Source organism: Podarcis gaigeae, assembly GCF_964106915.1.
Source record: "Podarcis gaigeae genome assembly, chromosome: 5".
NCBI lineage: Eukaryota > Metazoa > Chordata > Lepidosauria > Squamata > Lacertidae > Podarcis > Podarcis gaigeae.
Genome location: NC_139681.1, coordinates 39,164,635 through 39,182,032, shown reverse-complemented (window position 1 = coordinate 39,182,032; position 17,398 = coordinate 39,164,635). Strand labels below are relative to the sequence as shown.

General features: G+C 40.7%; 1 protein-coding gene across 1 annotated transcript in view; it reads right to left on the bottom strand.

The window, feature by feature from the left end:
• The window catches only part of DNTT (DNA nucleotidylexotransferase), a gene marked incomplete at its 5' end in the record, with an annotated part of 100,967 nt that overhangs the window by 56,853 nt on the left and 26,716 nt on the right, over positions 1–17,398 (bottom strand). Inside the window, 3 exons of the mRNA XM_083738607.1 lie at positions 7,223–7,355; positions 10,018–10,141; positions 17,325–17,396. Coding sequence (XP_083594733.1) covers positions 7,223–7,355; positions 10,018–10,141; positions 17,325–17,396 — 329 coding nt within the window. The remainder of the gene's footprint in view (positions 1–7,222; positions 7,356–10,017; positions 10,142–17,324; positions 17,397–17,398) is intronic.

Below are 17,398 nucleotides of genomic sequence, written 5' to 3'. Positions count from 1 at the left end.
TCTTTTGACATTGCTTCTTAATAAATGGATTAAATGAGCCATGAATATTGGCATTTAACCAATAATAAAAACTATCTTTATTTATTTAAAACGTATCAGATTTGCTTCACCTAAAAAGGCTAATTGAAAAGGCTATTCAGGTCAGCTGCCGGTATTAAAGTCGACTGAATCACATTAAATGCTATTTAAAGGATGTGAACGGGCTAAAAGAAAAATTAAACCGGGGCCATTAAAATTTAATTTGACTTAGCAATGCCATTAACATTTTGGTTTTATGCAATGGCAGGCTTTCTAAAAATATGTCCGTATAATTTAGAAGCCCGGAGTTGTCAAGTGGATGGCCCTCGTGTAGGAAAAATGATGATGCGTGACCTTAAAAGAAAAATTATAGAAAGAATCAAAGGTGATAACTTCATTGGCTCCTGTGGGTATTTGACAGCTTGCTCTTATGCGGTATGCAGATGAATGCATTCACATGAACTCACAAGGAGAGCTCTCTTCTCTTTTTTTAGACCCATTTCATTCACTCCACTCCATTTCCTGTTATTGCTTTGCCATCCTTGTTTGCATATCATCACCAACACTCTTCGAGACGCCACAGGAGACCACAGAGATGGGCAGTTATGCATTGAAGATAATTGCCAACAAGTGTGTGTCTCACTTGTAAGGGTCACATTAATCGGCAGCCAGTCCCTTGTAGAGCTTTTGAAGATGTCTGGGCAGTAATAAACATCTATCAGCTTGCTTGTGACAAAGAGCATTAAAGAATGCCAGTGAATTATGTTAGCATGCAAGGGACTGCAACTTCTCCAGTATGAAATGGAATAAGCTTCCAGTATGACAGTCACTGAATCCTGTACTAACTGCCTGAAGATGAAAGTGTCACCCTTTAGTGTCATTTATTAATATTATATTCTCATGGTATTTTATTGATTTTGTTATTATTGATGTACACTTTTATGAAAACCGCTTTGGGTTCTGGTCAACAATAAACAAAGTGGTTTATAAGATTCTGATAAATTTTGAATGCACTTAAATACCTAAGAGAACATACTAGATGCACTAGAGATTGCAGAAGTATGGTTAACCTCAGTTCCCTGTTCTTCATCGCTCTCCTGTGGGAAATGGAAGCCAAGATCTGACCCAAGAACAAGGATGGAGAAACTGGAGTCCTCCAGATGTTGCTCCCTAGCCAGCTTGGCCAATGGCCATGGATAATAGAAGCTGAAGTCCATTCCCCATCCCAGATTTAGAGGGTTTTCAGAATGAAAGGAGCTCAGCTTTCTTCTCTCTTCCCTTAGAAGATGGTGCTTAACTCTGATCCTGGCTGGTTCCCAGCAGAATCACAGCTTAACTTCCTTCTCTCTACCACTGAAGGACAAGACAGAAGGAAAATAAGCATTACTGAGCAGGAGCTGTAGGGCAGGGTGCAATGCACCTCTCTTACAAGAGAGGTGCCAGGATCAGCCCCCTCCCGAAAAGCTCAGTTCTAGGAAGTTTACTTAGGGTTCATCCAAATTTCTGCTTGTCCTGTGCCTAGAAAGCAAAGGTCCAAGGAGTTTTCCCTTTACCCTGCTCCTGTCCCAGGGAAAACAGACTCTTTAGCCCGGTAATTTGCTGAAAATCTGATTGCTGTTTGCTCCAAATGAGCATCAAAGAGCTGCTTTCTACAGGGGAAAGCAGTGGGACAAGAGGAAGAGCAGATAAGCCCTTGGATGTTTTCAATGAAAGTGCCGGTCAGTACACAGAGTCTCTCTCTCCCTGGAGGATCACACGTATCACACAGCTGTTCTAGACTGAACCCACAATAAACAAATCGCAACAACCATTTACATGGTTAATTGTGTAATGTGTCAAATGCAAAGAGGAAGTAGCCGAGTGAAAACTTCAATGCATGCTTCCAGGATTAAATGTATACACTTTCAACACACATTTTTCTTCCAGAAGTTATCATTCTTTTAGCAATAATTAACAAGGCAGTTCCTGAGTGATGAGCAGCTGTGTGGACCTACATCAGGGTTCAGCATTGCTGAGCAGTACCTGAGGCCAACACTCCATCTGTTGCTGCCTGTTCACCTGTCGTCTCTAAGTATTTGAGCAATAATAAGAGCAAGAAGGAGAAGTATTTCTCCTTCTGGGCCAGGAGAGAGAAGGCAGGTAGTGAGCGTAGGAAATAGATGCACCTACTCATGGAGGGAACCTCACTGAGGATATCTTGCTTAAGGGTCTCCCAACATCTGGCGTGGACAATGGTGCTAGGATAGGATTTTCTTTTTCCTTAGATAAACACACACACATACTGCATTTTGGTTGTCTTGGGACACATCTTCCTGGGGCCACCTTCTGTTCCTAGAATTGGACGTGTATTTCAGCACCAGTATGCAGGCAACGCCACAAAGGCAGCATAGGTTAACATGCATCGTGGTGTTTGCACTAGGTCAATGATGTCAACTCTCAAACAGGCAGCGGCTCAAGAATGAATGATGAGACAAGCTCAAAAGAGACAGAGCCTAGGACTTTACCCATCAGAAGGTCGGCGGTTCGAATCCCCACGACGGGGTGAGCTCCCGTTGCTCAGTCCCTGCTCCTGCCAACCTAGCAGTTCGAAAGCATGTCAAAGTGCAAGTAGATAAATAGGTACCACTTCAGCGTGAAGGTAAACAGTGTTTCCGTGCGCTGCTCTGCTTTGTCAGAAGCGGCTTAGTCATGCTGGCCACATGACCTGGAAGCTGTACGCCGGCTCCCTTGGCCAATAAAGCGAGATGAGCACCACAACCCCAGAGTCTGCCATGACTGGACCTAATGGTCAGGGGTCCCTTTACCTTTACCCATGCAGGCAACACCACAAAGGCAGCATAGGTAACGTGCATCGCGGTGTTTGCACTAGGTCAATGAGGTCAACTCTCAAACAGGCAGCGGCTCAAGAACACAGAGCGCATGGGATTTAGGTGGTCTGGAAGCACCAAATTAGCACATGCCCTTGTCTTGTGCACATGTCTCTTTTGAGCTTGTCTCATCATTCAGAGTTCGTCTGATGCTGCTCATATAGCTCAATGCATAACATGTCACTCAATTCTCTCGTAGTAAATTTTTGAAGACGCACCAGATCAGCAAGTTCTATTAAATGCATCTGCAAAGAACTCTCTAGACTGAGACTGAATGTATTTTCGGTGGGTTAGATGACGGAATGGATTGGTATGGTCCCTGGGGGGAATCCCTGATGTGCAGCGGAGTAGTTTACCAGAGGCAGAACTGAGGGCATGGAACATGTCCAAAGGCTCTTCTTAGCCTCTGTCCTTGACAGAACAGCCAAATCCCACTAGGATTTGTTTAAGTTAGAGAATGTACAAACCAACTGATTGTCTCAAGCATCCATTCAGCAAAATTACCACAATGCTCCCTTAAAGTAGATTTGTTCCCACCAAAAAAACCGCGAAATAACAGCTTGATAACACAGTTGTCATCCCCAGAACTGCACAGTGAAGAAATCTACAAAAATTACTGTCATTTGCACTTGAGCATCTCAGTGCAAATTCTCTTTTCCTTTATTACAGCTAATGTTTCAGACAAAGGAAAAGGCGTAGAGAAATCACAGCTAGGTACAAAGTGGCAACATCGTTTACTGTGTTGACATCCAAGTACCATGCAGACTTACCTCCCTGACTGAGATGGTTTTCAGCCAACAATTTACTTTAGATCTATACTATTCTGGCTGAGTGATATATGGCAGGCGGTACTCCTTTAATCTCTAAAGCAGCCTTTCCCAACCCAGAGTCCTTCAGATAGTTTGGACTACAATTCCCATCAGCCCATATCGCCAATAGCCAGGAATGATGGGAATTGGGAGTTCAAAACACCAGGAGAGCACCAAGTTGAGAAAGTCCTAGGCTTTGCCTTTGTTCCAAATTAGCCTTGAAAGAGAAGGGATGCCTTAATATTGTTTTAAGAGTGAGAAATAAACAAAACTTCCTTAGTGACAGGTTTAAAGTCTTATGCTTCTTGTTTGGTATAAGGTGGTACCTACCTATTATTGTACTGCCGCAGTGCATAATACGTGGCAGTCCACATTGATAACTCATAACATCATGTGCTGATTCTTAACACCTTTGCCAAAATGTGTCTACTGATCTGCTTTGTTCAACAGCCTTAATAAATAAACAATAAAATGCATTCCCATTGACGGTGTGGGTGGAAAAGCAGGAGATATATTTAGTCTTTTATCACAGCTGTTCTAAATTTACACAAGACTTTCTGCTTTGCCATTTGTTTTTCAAAAATCACCCAGATACAAGTGTGAGTGCTGAAAGGCATTTTTCTCATCTCCCAGCCTGGTACACCAGACAGACACAAGCTAAAAGTTGCAAATCACAAGAGGGGGGGAAAAAACATTTGAAATTCAGCTGGGTTTTTACTTCCACTACACATGCACAAGTAAAAGTACAACTTTCATGTAGCCTAATCCCAACCACATTTACTCATAAGTAGGGCAGGGGGAGATTAGATTCAGTTTGCATTGAAAGGCAAAGCAGCCTAATTCATACTTTTTGAAACAATAAGCAAAGCACAGTCAGCCTTCAAAATTTGTGCTCCTGTTGATTTTGCAATGCAGTTCTCCAGTCAAATAATGTGTACAAAAGTGCATATACTGGGGCAAAGATTGCACAAAAATGCATATGTTAGTGAAATTAATATACACAAATACATTGTAATAAGGGAAACTGCTTTGAAAAAAAAGTGTATTATTAGGCAAAATGCCGTGAAACATATGTACGTTAGGAGAGATTCACACTGAAATACTAATGAATATTCATGACGGTGTTTTTTTTAAATCACAAGCTGGTGTGGAAATGTGGATAAGAAACAACAATGACATATTTGTCCATGTCTACTCAGAAGTAAGAGGGACGCAGGTGGCTCTGTGGTCTAAACCACAGGGCCCAGGGCTTGCCGATCAGAAGGTCAGTGGTTCGAATCCCCGCGACAGGGTGAGCTCCCATTGCTCGGTCCCTGCTCCTGCCCACCTAGCAGTTTGAAAGCACGTCAAAGTGTAAGTAGATAAATAGGTACCACTCCAGCGGGAAGGTAAACAGCATTTCCGTGTGCTGCTCTGGTTTGCTAGAAGCAGCTTAGTCATGCTGGCCACATGACCCGGAAGATGTACGCTGGCTCCCTCGGCCAATAAAGCGAGATGAGCGCCGCAACCCCAGAGTCGTCCATGACTGGACCTAATGGTCAGGGGTCCCTTTACCTTTACCTTTACTCAGAAGTAAAGTCCACTGACTTCAGTAGTGATTACTTCTAGATAAGTGATTTCAGAATTATGGCCCAAGTCTGAAATCCTAAGCATGCATTTTGGGGAGTAAGTTCCACTGACTTCAGCAGAAAGATTAATACTTAACCTGAGAATTGTGAAGTGGTACATTATTCACATAGCTTTCTAGATTCAGATTTACTTTGAACCTGCTTGCTTTCTGTACTTGACTCACACTGCAATGCACAAACCAATTAAGGCATTATATTTCAATGTAAATCTATTTTGGTGTTATTTACTGTCCATAGATTTGTGTTTCATATCTGCTTGCCATATTTTATTTGTTATGAATAAGAGCTAACTTGTGGCTGACATAAGCTGCATTTCACTTCAGGTCAGTGAAAAACCAGCTTGTTTTGTATGTAGGCATCTAAGAAAGTAGAAATGATTGATTTGGTTAGAAATTGCCTCTGCTGAAAAGTTTTGTGGCTTCTGAACTGAGCAGTGTGGCCTGATAGCTGACTCATGTGAAAAGATGTAAAAAAAAAAAAAGTGTCAGATTACTGTCAATAACCCATTTCCCTCCTTTTTTAAAAGGCAGTGACCTCTGGTTGAAGAACTAGCCATGTTTTATCTTATCACCTGAAGTCTCTGCCTCTCTGGAGTGACCTTTCATGTGAAGGAAATGTTGGCCAGAGAAGGAACCATACTTCAGCACTACTTAGGGACAATTAACATGACACTTTTGGAATAGTATAGCATGGAAAGTGGTTGAATGTTAAAATCAGTGCTGAAATTATTGCTGGATTTCTTCACCACAAACAAGTTGACAGGTCAGTACCACCATGGAACAACTGGCAAAACATTAATTTCCAACTCTGACAAACACTTAGCTAAAACTCAGCTCTTTGCAAAGCAGAGCTATACAGTTAAATCTCAAGATATAAAAATGCAACACATGGGCTGAACAGATTGCAGAGAACTATCTTAGCTTCTGCTGTCATGTTTTGTTGATGTGGCATGTGTAAGAACCTTGGGGAAGAAAGTTGGATGAGTAATATATGCTTCACTTTCATATAAATGTACTTCAAAAGGTACAAAACAGAGAAACAAACAGCAATCACGTCTTCACTGTGCTGATAAGACAGCAGATTTACAGAAAACACGCCCCCTTTCTAATACAACTAGGAAACAATGATCCACCCATTAACAAACTGTCTTGGGCTTCAGAACAATTTTCCTGAAGTTTAATACTTTTGGGATTATCAGGCTACTAAGTAGTGTCTGTATTCCCTTGTCAAAAAAGCAATATAGGGGAGAAATCATTTAAATAACAGAGAAGCAATCCTAGGAATCACGCACATGTCTGAATAAAATATAACATTGCAGCAATAGACGTATCTGTCTCAAAGAGGTCACTCCAGCCTTCAGAGCTGCTTTGAGAGTGTTGCCCTCAATCTGTCCTGCCTCTGAGACAGGTGTACGTGTTGCTTCTATACACTGCTAGGTATTTAGATTGAGGGCCAAAATAGACGTGATAGCTTCCCGCCGCTTGCCACAAAAGGGTTGGTTGAATCTATGTGAGCTTTCTAAGTGAACACGTGCAAAATCTCAACTGCACTTTTGCAGAGTCCTTGTCCCCATCCCTCAACCTCCGCTGAGTCTTCCCCTCCCCGTCCCACCAGTGATGCGTACAGAGGATGAGAATTCTTTCCAGGAGGCAGTTGGAATCGGGGTGGTGATGGGTCCCCAAAACACAAATGCAACACCCTATGGGCAGTAGGGGCAGTAGACACCTGGAAGCTTTTAATGACCTGGTTTTTGGAGCAGGGAAAGCTTTCTTGAGGCCTTGGAGGATGGACCGTATGTGAGATTGGTCCCAAGAGAGCTTTACCCCCCCATGTCACCCTTTGGGACATGATGTCCCACAAATCAAAGGTGGCCAAAAGGCCCATGGTTCATTATACATACCTTCTGAAACCACCAGTCAAAGTTACCAAAGCGCTGGGGGAAAATCTCTGCACAGATTCCTTAACAATTAGGCTTGCTGCATCTGCCTCTGCCTTAGATACACAGCTAACAAGGTCTTCATAGTGCAGGAATCCTGAAAAGCAATTTAAGTTTGGTATAATGAGCATAGTCTAGTGGACAACATATTAAGCTTGAAAATCTAGGAGGCCTAAGTTCAAGTCCCAGATGAAGCAGGAACTAATTGGATGTTGCTCAACTCACTGTCAGTCTTTGCTTGCCATCTAAGCTAAAAATTAGCTACCTCGTAGGCTTGGAATAATGATCATAATATATTATGGAAATGTACCAAGGCCAATAAATAACTTTCACTAACAGTTCACTCACCATTGTTGTTTTCTAACCAAAAGCTGGCTGATATTCTATGAATGTAAATATGTGTGAGAAATTTCCTGCAAAGTAGTGATATCATTGCAAGAAATTTCCCCTAAGCGGCAGGAGTCAGTGAGATTTTGATCCTATGCTAAATGAGTGGCATTTTTCAACTAAATGCAGACATTTTACCAGGAAAAAATATATATTTTAAAATAGAATGCAGGGGAAAGGAAATATCCAAGATTTTGTTTTATTTTAAATGAGACTATTTATTTTCTTATGTGACAATTCTGTGTGTCCTCTGTTTCAAAATAAAAGCTCCATTAAACATCATTGGAAGATACATAAGCTCCACAGGGTCAATCATTTTACAATATTTTAATCTGCCTATCCCAGAAGGTTTCCTCATTCAGGCGGCTCAGATCCAAATACACAAACCTGCCGTGATGTTAAGATCTGCCGTGCAGCCTTACTACAAGTGCCTGCTTCCTATATTGAATGGGTGGGTAGAGTTTTCTCTCGTGATCTTTGTCTTTGGAAAGTTTCACGAAAAAGACTTGTTTAGCACTGACGTTGCTATTCTTTGGGTGCCAGTGTGTTAGTTTGTTTCCAGATACAATGGATTCAATGAAGCTTGCTTTGGTATACAAGCATGCATAGGACTGCACTGTGAAGAGTGGTGCCTGGTTTTATTCAGGTTTTGTCTTTTTCCGGAGTTCTGTCTGATTATTTTTGATTGGCTACTTTATACTGTTGTTATGCAACCTGCTCCATGAGGTTTCCTCCCATCTACACAAAAAGAGGATGTAAAAATATAGGTAATAATGTCGACTGCAATAAGATCATCCTTGTTTTCAAAACAGAAAAGTAAGTCTTGAAGAATGAGATTTTTCCAGTTAAGGGGGAAATGTGGCTATCTGTACCTATTGTACTGCAAGTGAGATGGGGGCAGTGTAGGAATAAGAATCTGAAAGGAAATGGATGGGTAGCTCTGGTTAAAGAACTTGCACTTGGCACTCTCATGAGATCTGTGGTTCAGCTCATGCTCTAGGAGTCTTGCAACACTGAAAACACAAAGCAGGACTATAGAGTTTATGAAAAGGTAAAGGACCCCGGATGGTTAAGTCCAGTCAAAGGTGACTATGGGGTTGTAGTGCTCATCTCACTTTCATGCCGGCATTTGTCCACAGACAGCTTTCTGGGTCATGTGGTCAGCATTATTAAACTGCTTTTGGTGCAATGGAACACCGTGACAAAAACCAGACTGCATGGAAACACTGTTTACCTTCTTGCTGCAGTGGTACCTATTTATCTACTTGGACTGGCATGCTTTAAAACTGCTAGGTTGGCAGGAGCTGGGACAGAGCAATGGGAGCTCACCCCGCCATGCGGATTTGAACCACCAACCTTCCGATTGGCAAGCCCAAGAGGCTCAGTGGTTTAGACCACAGCGCTACCTGCATCATTTGAGAGCAGGGAGCCTTGGGGGCAGAACACACAGGGGAAGATAGGGACTGAAATTGTTCAGTGATTAGTTTTCATACAGAATAAACTCATTCAACCCAAAAATTGCTTCTTTTTGAAACCAGACAAAGGGCCACTGAAACAGAAGGCCTCAAATAATAAGTCTATATTGTTGTACATATTATGTAAAAAGTATATATTTTGGGGTATCTTATGCAAAATGAGAGGTAACCCACTGAGGTGGTCAAACAGTTTTGAGTATGAAGTTTCATTTAAAATTCTTCCTGAAAACTGAACCGACAGATATTGTAAAATTCCAGAGGCTAGGCCTTTGGCATAAATTCATCTAGAACTCTATTTTCTAGCTCATGGTTGGCATTGAAGGACTGGTGGTTAGGTTTTGTTTTTGCTGAAGAAAAAAGTGAACATTTAAGTAAGATGGAAGGGAAGAAGAGAAGATTATCATCAAGACAAATGAAACAAATAAATGGCACATTCTCTCTGAGCACTGAGCTACCAAAGAAACAGAATTTGACTTATTTATAGCATAAAATCCAATTTATGTGATTCTTGTGCAGTTATTTTGTGGCTTAGAACAATATTTGTTGGCAATACTAATTTATTTCATTTTAACAAGAGAATGCTTCCTATCAAGATAATGTTTATTGAGATAAAATATGAAACATCTCATTTTCCAACCTAAAACCAATCAGGAGAGTTTTCTTTATATTACCTAGGATGATTGACCTTGTAATTTATCATGGGAAATAGAGATCTTCAAAACAAGCATGTTCTGGTAAAAAAATATTCAGCTTTATTACATATTCTGTGAACAGCCAATAAATATATAAGACATATGTGGGTGAAATAGATCATATTTTTACACTCATCAGTAATAGCTATTCTGATTCATGCTGCTTTCAAAACTTAACCTAGATTCCATGGTAACAGGATATTACCTGCTCTTTGCATTCTTGTCAGTTTTAAGTTCTTGTCGCATTTTACTTCTTCCAGTGTCCGGAAACCCATCCTGTACCACTTCTCAGATGTCTTCAGTCCCACTCCAAAAACAGAAGTGAAGAGCTACATAGAATGGAATGATGCTCAGTTTAATGAGCTGTGGAGCTTTGGGATAGCTGTGGACAACAATGCTTCCATGTTTCCCTCTTTAGCATTTTAGCACAAAGGAAAGAATCTCAACCCCATTGCCCCAACTCCATAGCAAATGATGACCACAGAGTTCATGTCTGGTAGGATTCCATGAATTATGAAGATGACAAACACTCTTAATGCTGTTGTACACAGATCTTCAGATTTTCCAGCGTCAAACCTTTCTGCCACTCTTGGGACAGGATTCTCCTAATACACCTCGCCAATGGAAGCCCTGCCAAGGCAATTTTCCCCCTCTCCTCTCCCATGTGCCCCCTTCCCTGCACTTTGACATTGGCTCGAGGATGTTGGAAAAGCCCCCAGAACAGCACATGGGGGGGGAGGAAAAGGAGTATTGTCCTATCTGGCAAGCTACAATGCTTGCTCAGACAGAACAATGGGAAGGGTTTGGTGTTTAGACAGTATCATCAAGATATGCAAGCGGCCTTGGCCCAGTATACCTGAAGGAGCATCTCCACCCCCATTGTTCTGCCCAGACACAGGTCCAGCACTGAGGGCCTTCTGGTGGTTCCCTCACTGTGAGAAGTGAAGCTACAGGGAACCAGGCAGAGGGTCGTCTCAGTAGTGGCACCTGCCCTGTGGAACGCCCTCCCATCAGATGTCAAGGAAATAAATAACTATCTGACTTTTAGAAGACATCTGAAGGCAGCCCTGTTTAGGAAAGCTTTTGATATTTGATGAATTGTTGTATTTTAATATTTTGTTGGAAGCCGCCCAGAGTAGCTGGGGAAACCCAGCCAGATGAGCGGGGTATAATTATTATTATTATTATTATTATTATTATTATTATTATTATTATTAATTTCATTTAATAAAATGTATTAAAATAAATTATCTTCAGCTTTATGAAATGGCCATTTGGTTTTTCTTCTTTAGGGATAGCAGTAACAAATAACTAATATTGACTAATATTGATGATATATTGGATGTTGAATCAGATTGTGGGTGTGGCAGGAAAGGCCTACATTGTGGGTTGCCCCAAGCTAGTCTTCTTTCCTGCGCATGCTGAGAAGGTGAACTGGGAGATAAATCTCTCGTGTCACCAGTTTTCAGAGTCTTCAGGTGTCTCACCTGCTTTTTCACCATGTAAGCTGCTACCAATAAAGTTGTGGCCTGTTTAACCAAGACATGTGTCCATCACCATCCTTCTCCTTTCTCCTTCTCTCTCTTTTCCTTCTGGTGTGGTGTTCTATACAGTGGTACCTCAGGTTAAGAATTTAATTTGTTCTGGAGGTCCGTTCTTAACCTGAAACTGTTCTTAACCTGAGGTACCACTTTAGCTAATGGGCCCTCCCACTGCTGCACGATTTCTGTTCTCATCCTGAAGCAAAGTTCTTAACCCAAGGTACGATTTCTGGGTTAACAGAGTCTGTAACCTGAAGCGTCTGTAACCTGAAGTGTCTGTAACCCGAGGTACCACTGTACATAGCATCCTGAGTGTTAAAGTTAAGGCTTATTATAAGGTATTGTAAGTTTAAGTTAAGTATGCTGCAACTGGATTTCTTATGGACAGTGCCAATCCTGAAGGTATTGAATTTGTGACCATTATGCTCATTTGTCTTCAGTAGCAGTAAAGCTCTGCTGGATGAAATATAATTGCCTCTGGTCTATTTTTTGGGAATCCTGCAACATGTTTAAGTTTTTACTCTGCTAACTATACAGTGGAATCTACTCTGGATCAATATTGAGTAGAATTCCCTGACAATTCTGGGCACAACAAAGCACTGGTAAACGGAACTGGACCAAATGTATTTACTTCAGGACTGTCTGCTGTGCAAAGTGACTCATAAATTAAATAAACAAAACTCACTAACTTATGTACGAGAACTTCAAGTCTTGCACTGAGCGGAAGGGTTGAACTAGTTAGCCACAAAAGTTTTACCAACTCTATGATTCTATCAGATATTCAAGAAACATCATATTCAGATCAGATATTCTGGCTAGGTAGCCAGAAATAGGCACTACCCACTGGGAGCTTCTCCTGCGCAAGTCTTACAGAAATGAACAGGACTTATTCAATAGCACATCCATACCCTTGTCTGAGTCTTATTCCTTCCATTCTCTGAAGGTTTTACAGGAGAAAAGTCCTGGTGGATTATTCCAAATAATGCGTTTGACTTATTGACAATTGCTATAGTAATATTTTTATAGGAAAAGTGAAGTGCAGCAAACATTTCCAGATATGAATCCTACATGAACAATGCACTTCTATATATATTTTATCAATGTGGTGTTTCCTCAATGCTTCACAGTCATTCATTTGATTTGAGAACTGTCTGTAAAGTCCCATTATAATTCTCTTCCTAGTGAGTCCAGTCTTTGAAACATGGACCATGCTAATTTTATCTTGTCTTTCTAATGAGACTATTTTTTTAAGCAATTATGATAAAGAAAAGAAGGGGATGGAAATCCTGGACAATTTAAAATACATATTACTCAACATTTAAGATATAAAGAGTGAAATTACCTACTCTTTGTGGACAGCTTTCTGTTTATAAGGAAGAGTAATTGTATTTTGTAATCTCATTTTTCAAAAATTATTTAGATTCTTATCTATTAATTTTTAGTACTTTGTTTGCTTAGCAGTGTTTTAATGGGATCTAGAGGATTCAAAGAAGTTGTATTAGTTCTTGTGTAAAGATTAGAATGGTTTTCTTTTTTATATAAAAAATGGGCTATCAATGATAGTAAAAGGAAACAAAATTAAAAACTTTTCTTCCTCTAAAGAATATTGTCTCGTTTAAAACTGTGAGTCAAGTTAGATTCACTGATAACTGTCTTTCTGTTAGTGAGTAGCTTTACCTGCACTTACGCTTCAGGACAAAGAAATTTCCTTTGAAATTAGTCTCAAAGGAGCCAACTAAACTTACTCACAAGTAAAAATGAATCCTGATGACTTGAGCTTCTGCTTTCTGCACCTTCAGTAAGATGGGATGGAGAAACTTGCACATCTCCCCAAAACCTGATGTTCAGATTAGTATGAATTTTGTATCACAAATTTGTAAATTTCCATTGTGCCATCCTTGGGGCCAGTCAGCCTTTAGCTCCTGGAGGCGGGCCAGAGTGAAGACTTCTCCACTCAGGTCCGCCACCCAGGCTCCACTCCCACCCTCAGCTTGCCCCTGATTGGGAAAATTCCAACATCAGGATGGCAGCCAGCCGGGGAGGCGTTCCAATGGCAGGCCACCATGGTGAAGTCAATTTGACCATCAGCAGTGTGAGGGGCTGCCATGCTGGGCTGCATCCACCACCTACCTTCCAGACCAGGTAAGAGGCCATTACCAGAAGAACAAAAATCAGAAGTCAATTGTGAACAAACACCTGTACAAATTCATTTACAAGAACAAGCAGGCTGAAATACCATTCAGCACCCGCTTGTGGCACAGATGCCTAGGACAGAGAACTTCAGGGGCCATAGAGGAGTTCACAAAACAAAATTCAGCAAAGGAGACGAGGAGACACTGGAGTGTAGGGCATGTGCTGTATAAAAGTGAAAGCACCCTTCTTCCCAAAAACATCCAAAGCAAGATTACTCATTCTTTGGAAAGTATCCACAGTGACATTTGTGAACCCAAGAGGACTCACATGCCAAGTAGGAGCAAATACCTGGTGACCTTCATGGAAGACTATTCCAGGCACACACCAGTCACGTCTCTCGTGAAGCAGAAAAACGAGATGCTTGAAAAATTATCAGAGTTTATGGCAGCACCCAGAAACAAGTTTCAATGGAAGCTGCAAATACTCTGCACAGACAATAGGAGGAATACAAAGGAAAGGAAGTGAAAGCCTATCAACAGGAACAGGATACGAAACACTAGAGAACCATGCCATGGCCATCTGCTGGATTTGGAATTGCAAGGGGTGATGCTTTTTCCTTCCTGTCAGGCAGCAAAATGTATTGGACTGGCCCTGCAAAACTAGCATGGCAATGGGTGCCTGGTGTTCAACTGGAACAGCCAAAGGTTTTGCCAAGAGAGGGGAAATGTTGAAATTTCATCCTGCAAAGTAATCTCAAATCTGCCCAACAATGAGGCCAGGAAGCAGAAAGAGGCAACAGCCGGAGAGAACCAAAACCTCCACAATGATAGATGCTCACCCTGTTGCTACCTGGATGGAAAACTATAGGATGTAAATGGACATTTAAAATAATATGCAGTGCAGAAGAGGTGTTCCGTTTATAGATTTTTGGCCAAAGAATATGATGAAACATTCATCCGAGTTGTAAAGCACATCACTATAAAAACACTCCTAAGTGTGGCAGCCAGAAGGGGGATGCAAATCAAGGACCTAGGCATAAATATTGCCTTCTTGCCTGGTGTCATAAAGGAAGACACTTACATGGACCAGTCACCCCATTTAAAGGAATTAAAGGACAAGAACCTCATGTGTAAACCTCAAAAGAGTGTCTATGGAATTAAACTCGCTGCTGGAGCATGGAATGAGAAAATAAATGAAGTACTTACCAAGGAATGATTCATACAAGGTAAAACCAATCCAAACTTGCACTCCAGAAAACAAGAGAATAAATGGGCATATGTGGGCTGCTTTTACATTGTTGATATAATGATTTGCTTTTAACAAAAGCGAGACAAGCAATGGGATAATATGCAAATCAAATCAACATTTTGAAATGAAAGACCTGGGAAACATCACAAATCACTCTAGCATCCAGATGGAAGGAAAGGAGGACAGGAGCTTAAATTGGAAACAAAAATATCACAATGATACTGGGACATTTCAGCTTGAAAAAGATACAAAGGTCCACTCCAGACTGTAACTATTTTGTGGGAGGAATTCAATCACATACCAGCAAATTTAGGTTTGCATGATTAAAGTAGATTCAGGTACTCTGGCAACCTTGCACTACAATGTACAAGTAAAAAAGCAAGGAAACTGATGGGGAAATGTGCTAGAAAGTGTGGGACAACAACAATGGATTGATGGAAAGTCATATAATTTCCACACAAACAAATCAGAACCATTGCTCAATGAACAGCAGACATCACAGAACCTCTATGCAAGCTTTGTGCAGAACAAATCAGGATGAATGCTCAAGTGAGGTATTCAAACAAAGTGAAAACCACCATAGAAGTCGGATGAAGTAGGCACCACTTCAAGCTCCACACAACAACCTCTCCTGTCATCCTTTCAGTAACAGGCAGCAACATGCAGCATTGATTAGCAACACAATGCTGCCCAGCCCAGTCCACTGTCCACTACTGATGCTGTTACATCTATAGGGATACATCTGGAGCTGCAGTGATGTTGTGCAGGAAGAGTCAGAGCACAAAGTGACTGGAATGCAGTGAAAACAGGGATATGGTAGCCAAGGGGAAAAATCCACATGAAATTGCAACTGCAAGCAACTGTAGATTAAAAGAGAATTGGACATATGGAGGCTGACTAGGCTGGGGGTGCCACCACTCTCAAGTCCACCAACATGGGGAAGGAACTATTAGCTGGATCAGTTGAAAGGATGCAACTGATGCATCTCCCTCAATGGAAGAATTATATGTGGCAGGTGCAAAAGCACATCAAGAAGCCATTTAGATTAAATTTAAGATTGGATAGACCTGAACCAATATCAGTGTTCAAGCACAATCAAGAGTCCGAAAAGGTTTAGCAGGCATTAACAAGAAATTGTTGACATTCAGTATTGTCCACCTGAAGAAAAGATTGCAGATGTGCTCTGGAATTTACAGAAGAATGGTACACCTACCATTGAAAAGGGATGCAGAAGAAGTTACAACGTGCAAAGCGATTCTTCAGTCCATGGGTTGGGACCTATTATTAAGTGATAGCTTGATATAAAGTGAGTCTTGGTTGCAGTACTACCATCATATAGATAGATGATTAAAAAATTAAGAAATGGGTCCCCAAAGGCATGTTTGGGTTAAAGGTGAGTTCCTGGTCAGAAAAGGTAAACAAAAACTACTGATCAATGTATAGTGTCTATGAACATATTTTGTTCCTTCCCAACAGTAGGTGGGGCTGTAACGTAACCTGTGAGTTGGCTAGTGCTTGTTTGTTTCTCTTTTTTCTCTGATCCAAGCATCTTCCTTTCTATCTTTTTGCTCCTTTCGTTCTTCTGATGTCAAGCTATGCAATGCTACTTACAGTTTCTGGTTGTAGTAAACTATTTGTAGAATGAAATTCTGTTACATGTGTGTGTGTGTCATTTTTTCACAGCTGTATTACCACCCCACAAACTGTTCACAATCTACATTTTCTACATGAGGAAAATAAGTGTGGTGTAATTGTTCTGAAATTTTTATAAATATATATTTTTAAAAACCTGGAAATCATACTCAGTTTCCTCTTAATATCCATTTCCTCCAAATCCAACTAACCTCTATGTGTGAGGAGACAAAATGTTGCTCAGTTGTACAAATGTTGACATATATAATTTGGACAGTCATAAAATTCTTCTTTGATGCCAGGATTCATGTGTAAATGTCAAAATTCACCAGACTTTGAGCATTCATTGTAACGTATTTTATATATTAACTTTGTATGTCAGTCACCTCAGAATAACTTTGGCCCTGAAAGGTGGCATTGAAATACTGTACTGAAAAATATATATATATATATTTATAGGAACTCAAACATTGAGATCCCGCTCTGTTCCAGTAACAAGAAGCCGAAAGCACCAGCCTGAAGATGACGAGTGAGACCTCGTCGAAACGTCGCCTAGACACCCCAACTTTTACACGGGAAGACACCCGAGGACACCAAAACCTGCATTCCTGTACCCGTGAAAATCTACGAAAGCAAATATATATATATATATATATAAACATTTAATATTTGTTTTCTTATAGTTTCCATCTAGTAATTCTTACAGGATTGAGAACTTTAATAGACATGTGATGCTCCTTTGCCTGTAGAAGCTATTTCATTTGTTTCAACAGAGAGAACATGTACACTTAAGCAGTCATTTTCTCATTTGATCCATTGACTGAAATAATAAGATTTCCCTTCATGTCTGAAACCAAGCGATTGTGCACATTGAATGGAAAGGAAGGCAACACATTGGGGGGGGGAGCTAGAAGATCAATTCTATGTGCAAAAAAAGACAAGAGCAAAATAGACTTACTTTTATTGATCTATAGCTTTCACTGTTTAACACAGCATTCACTCGAGGACTCTCCCCATCTTCTATTATATCCT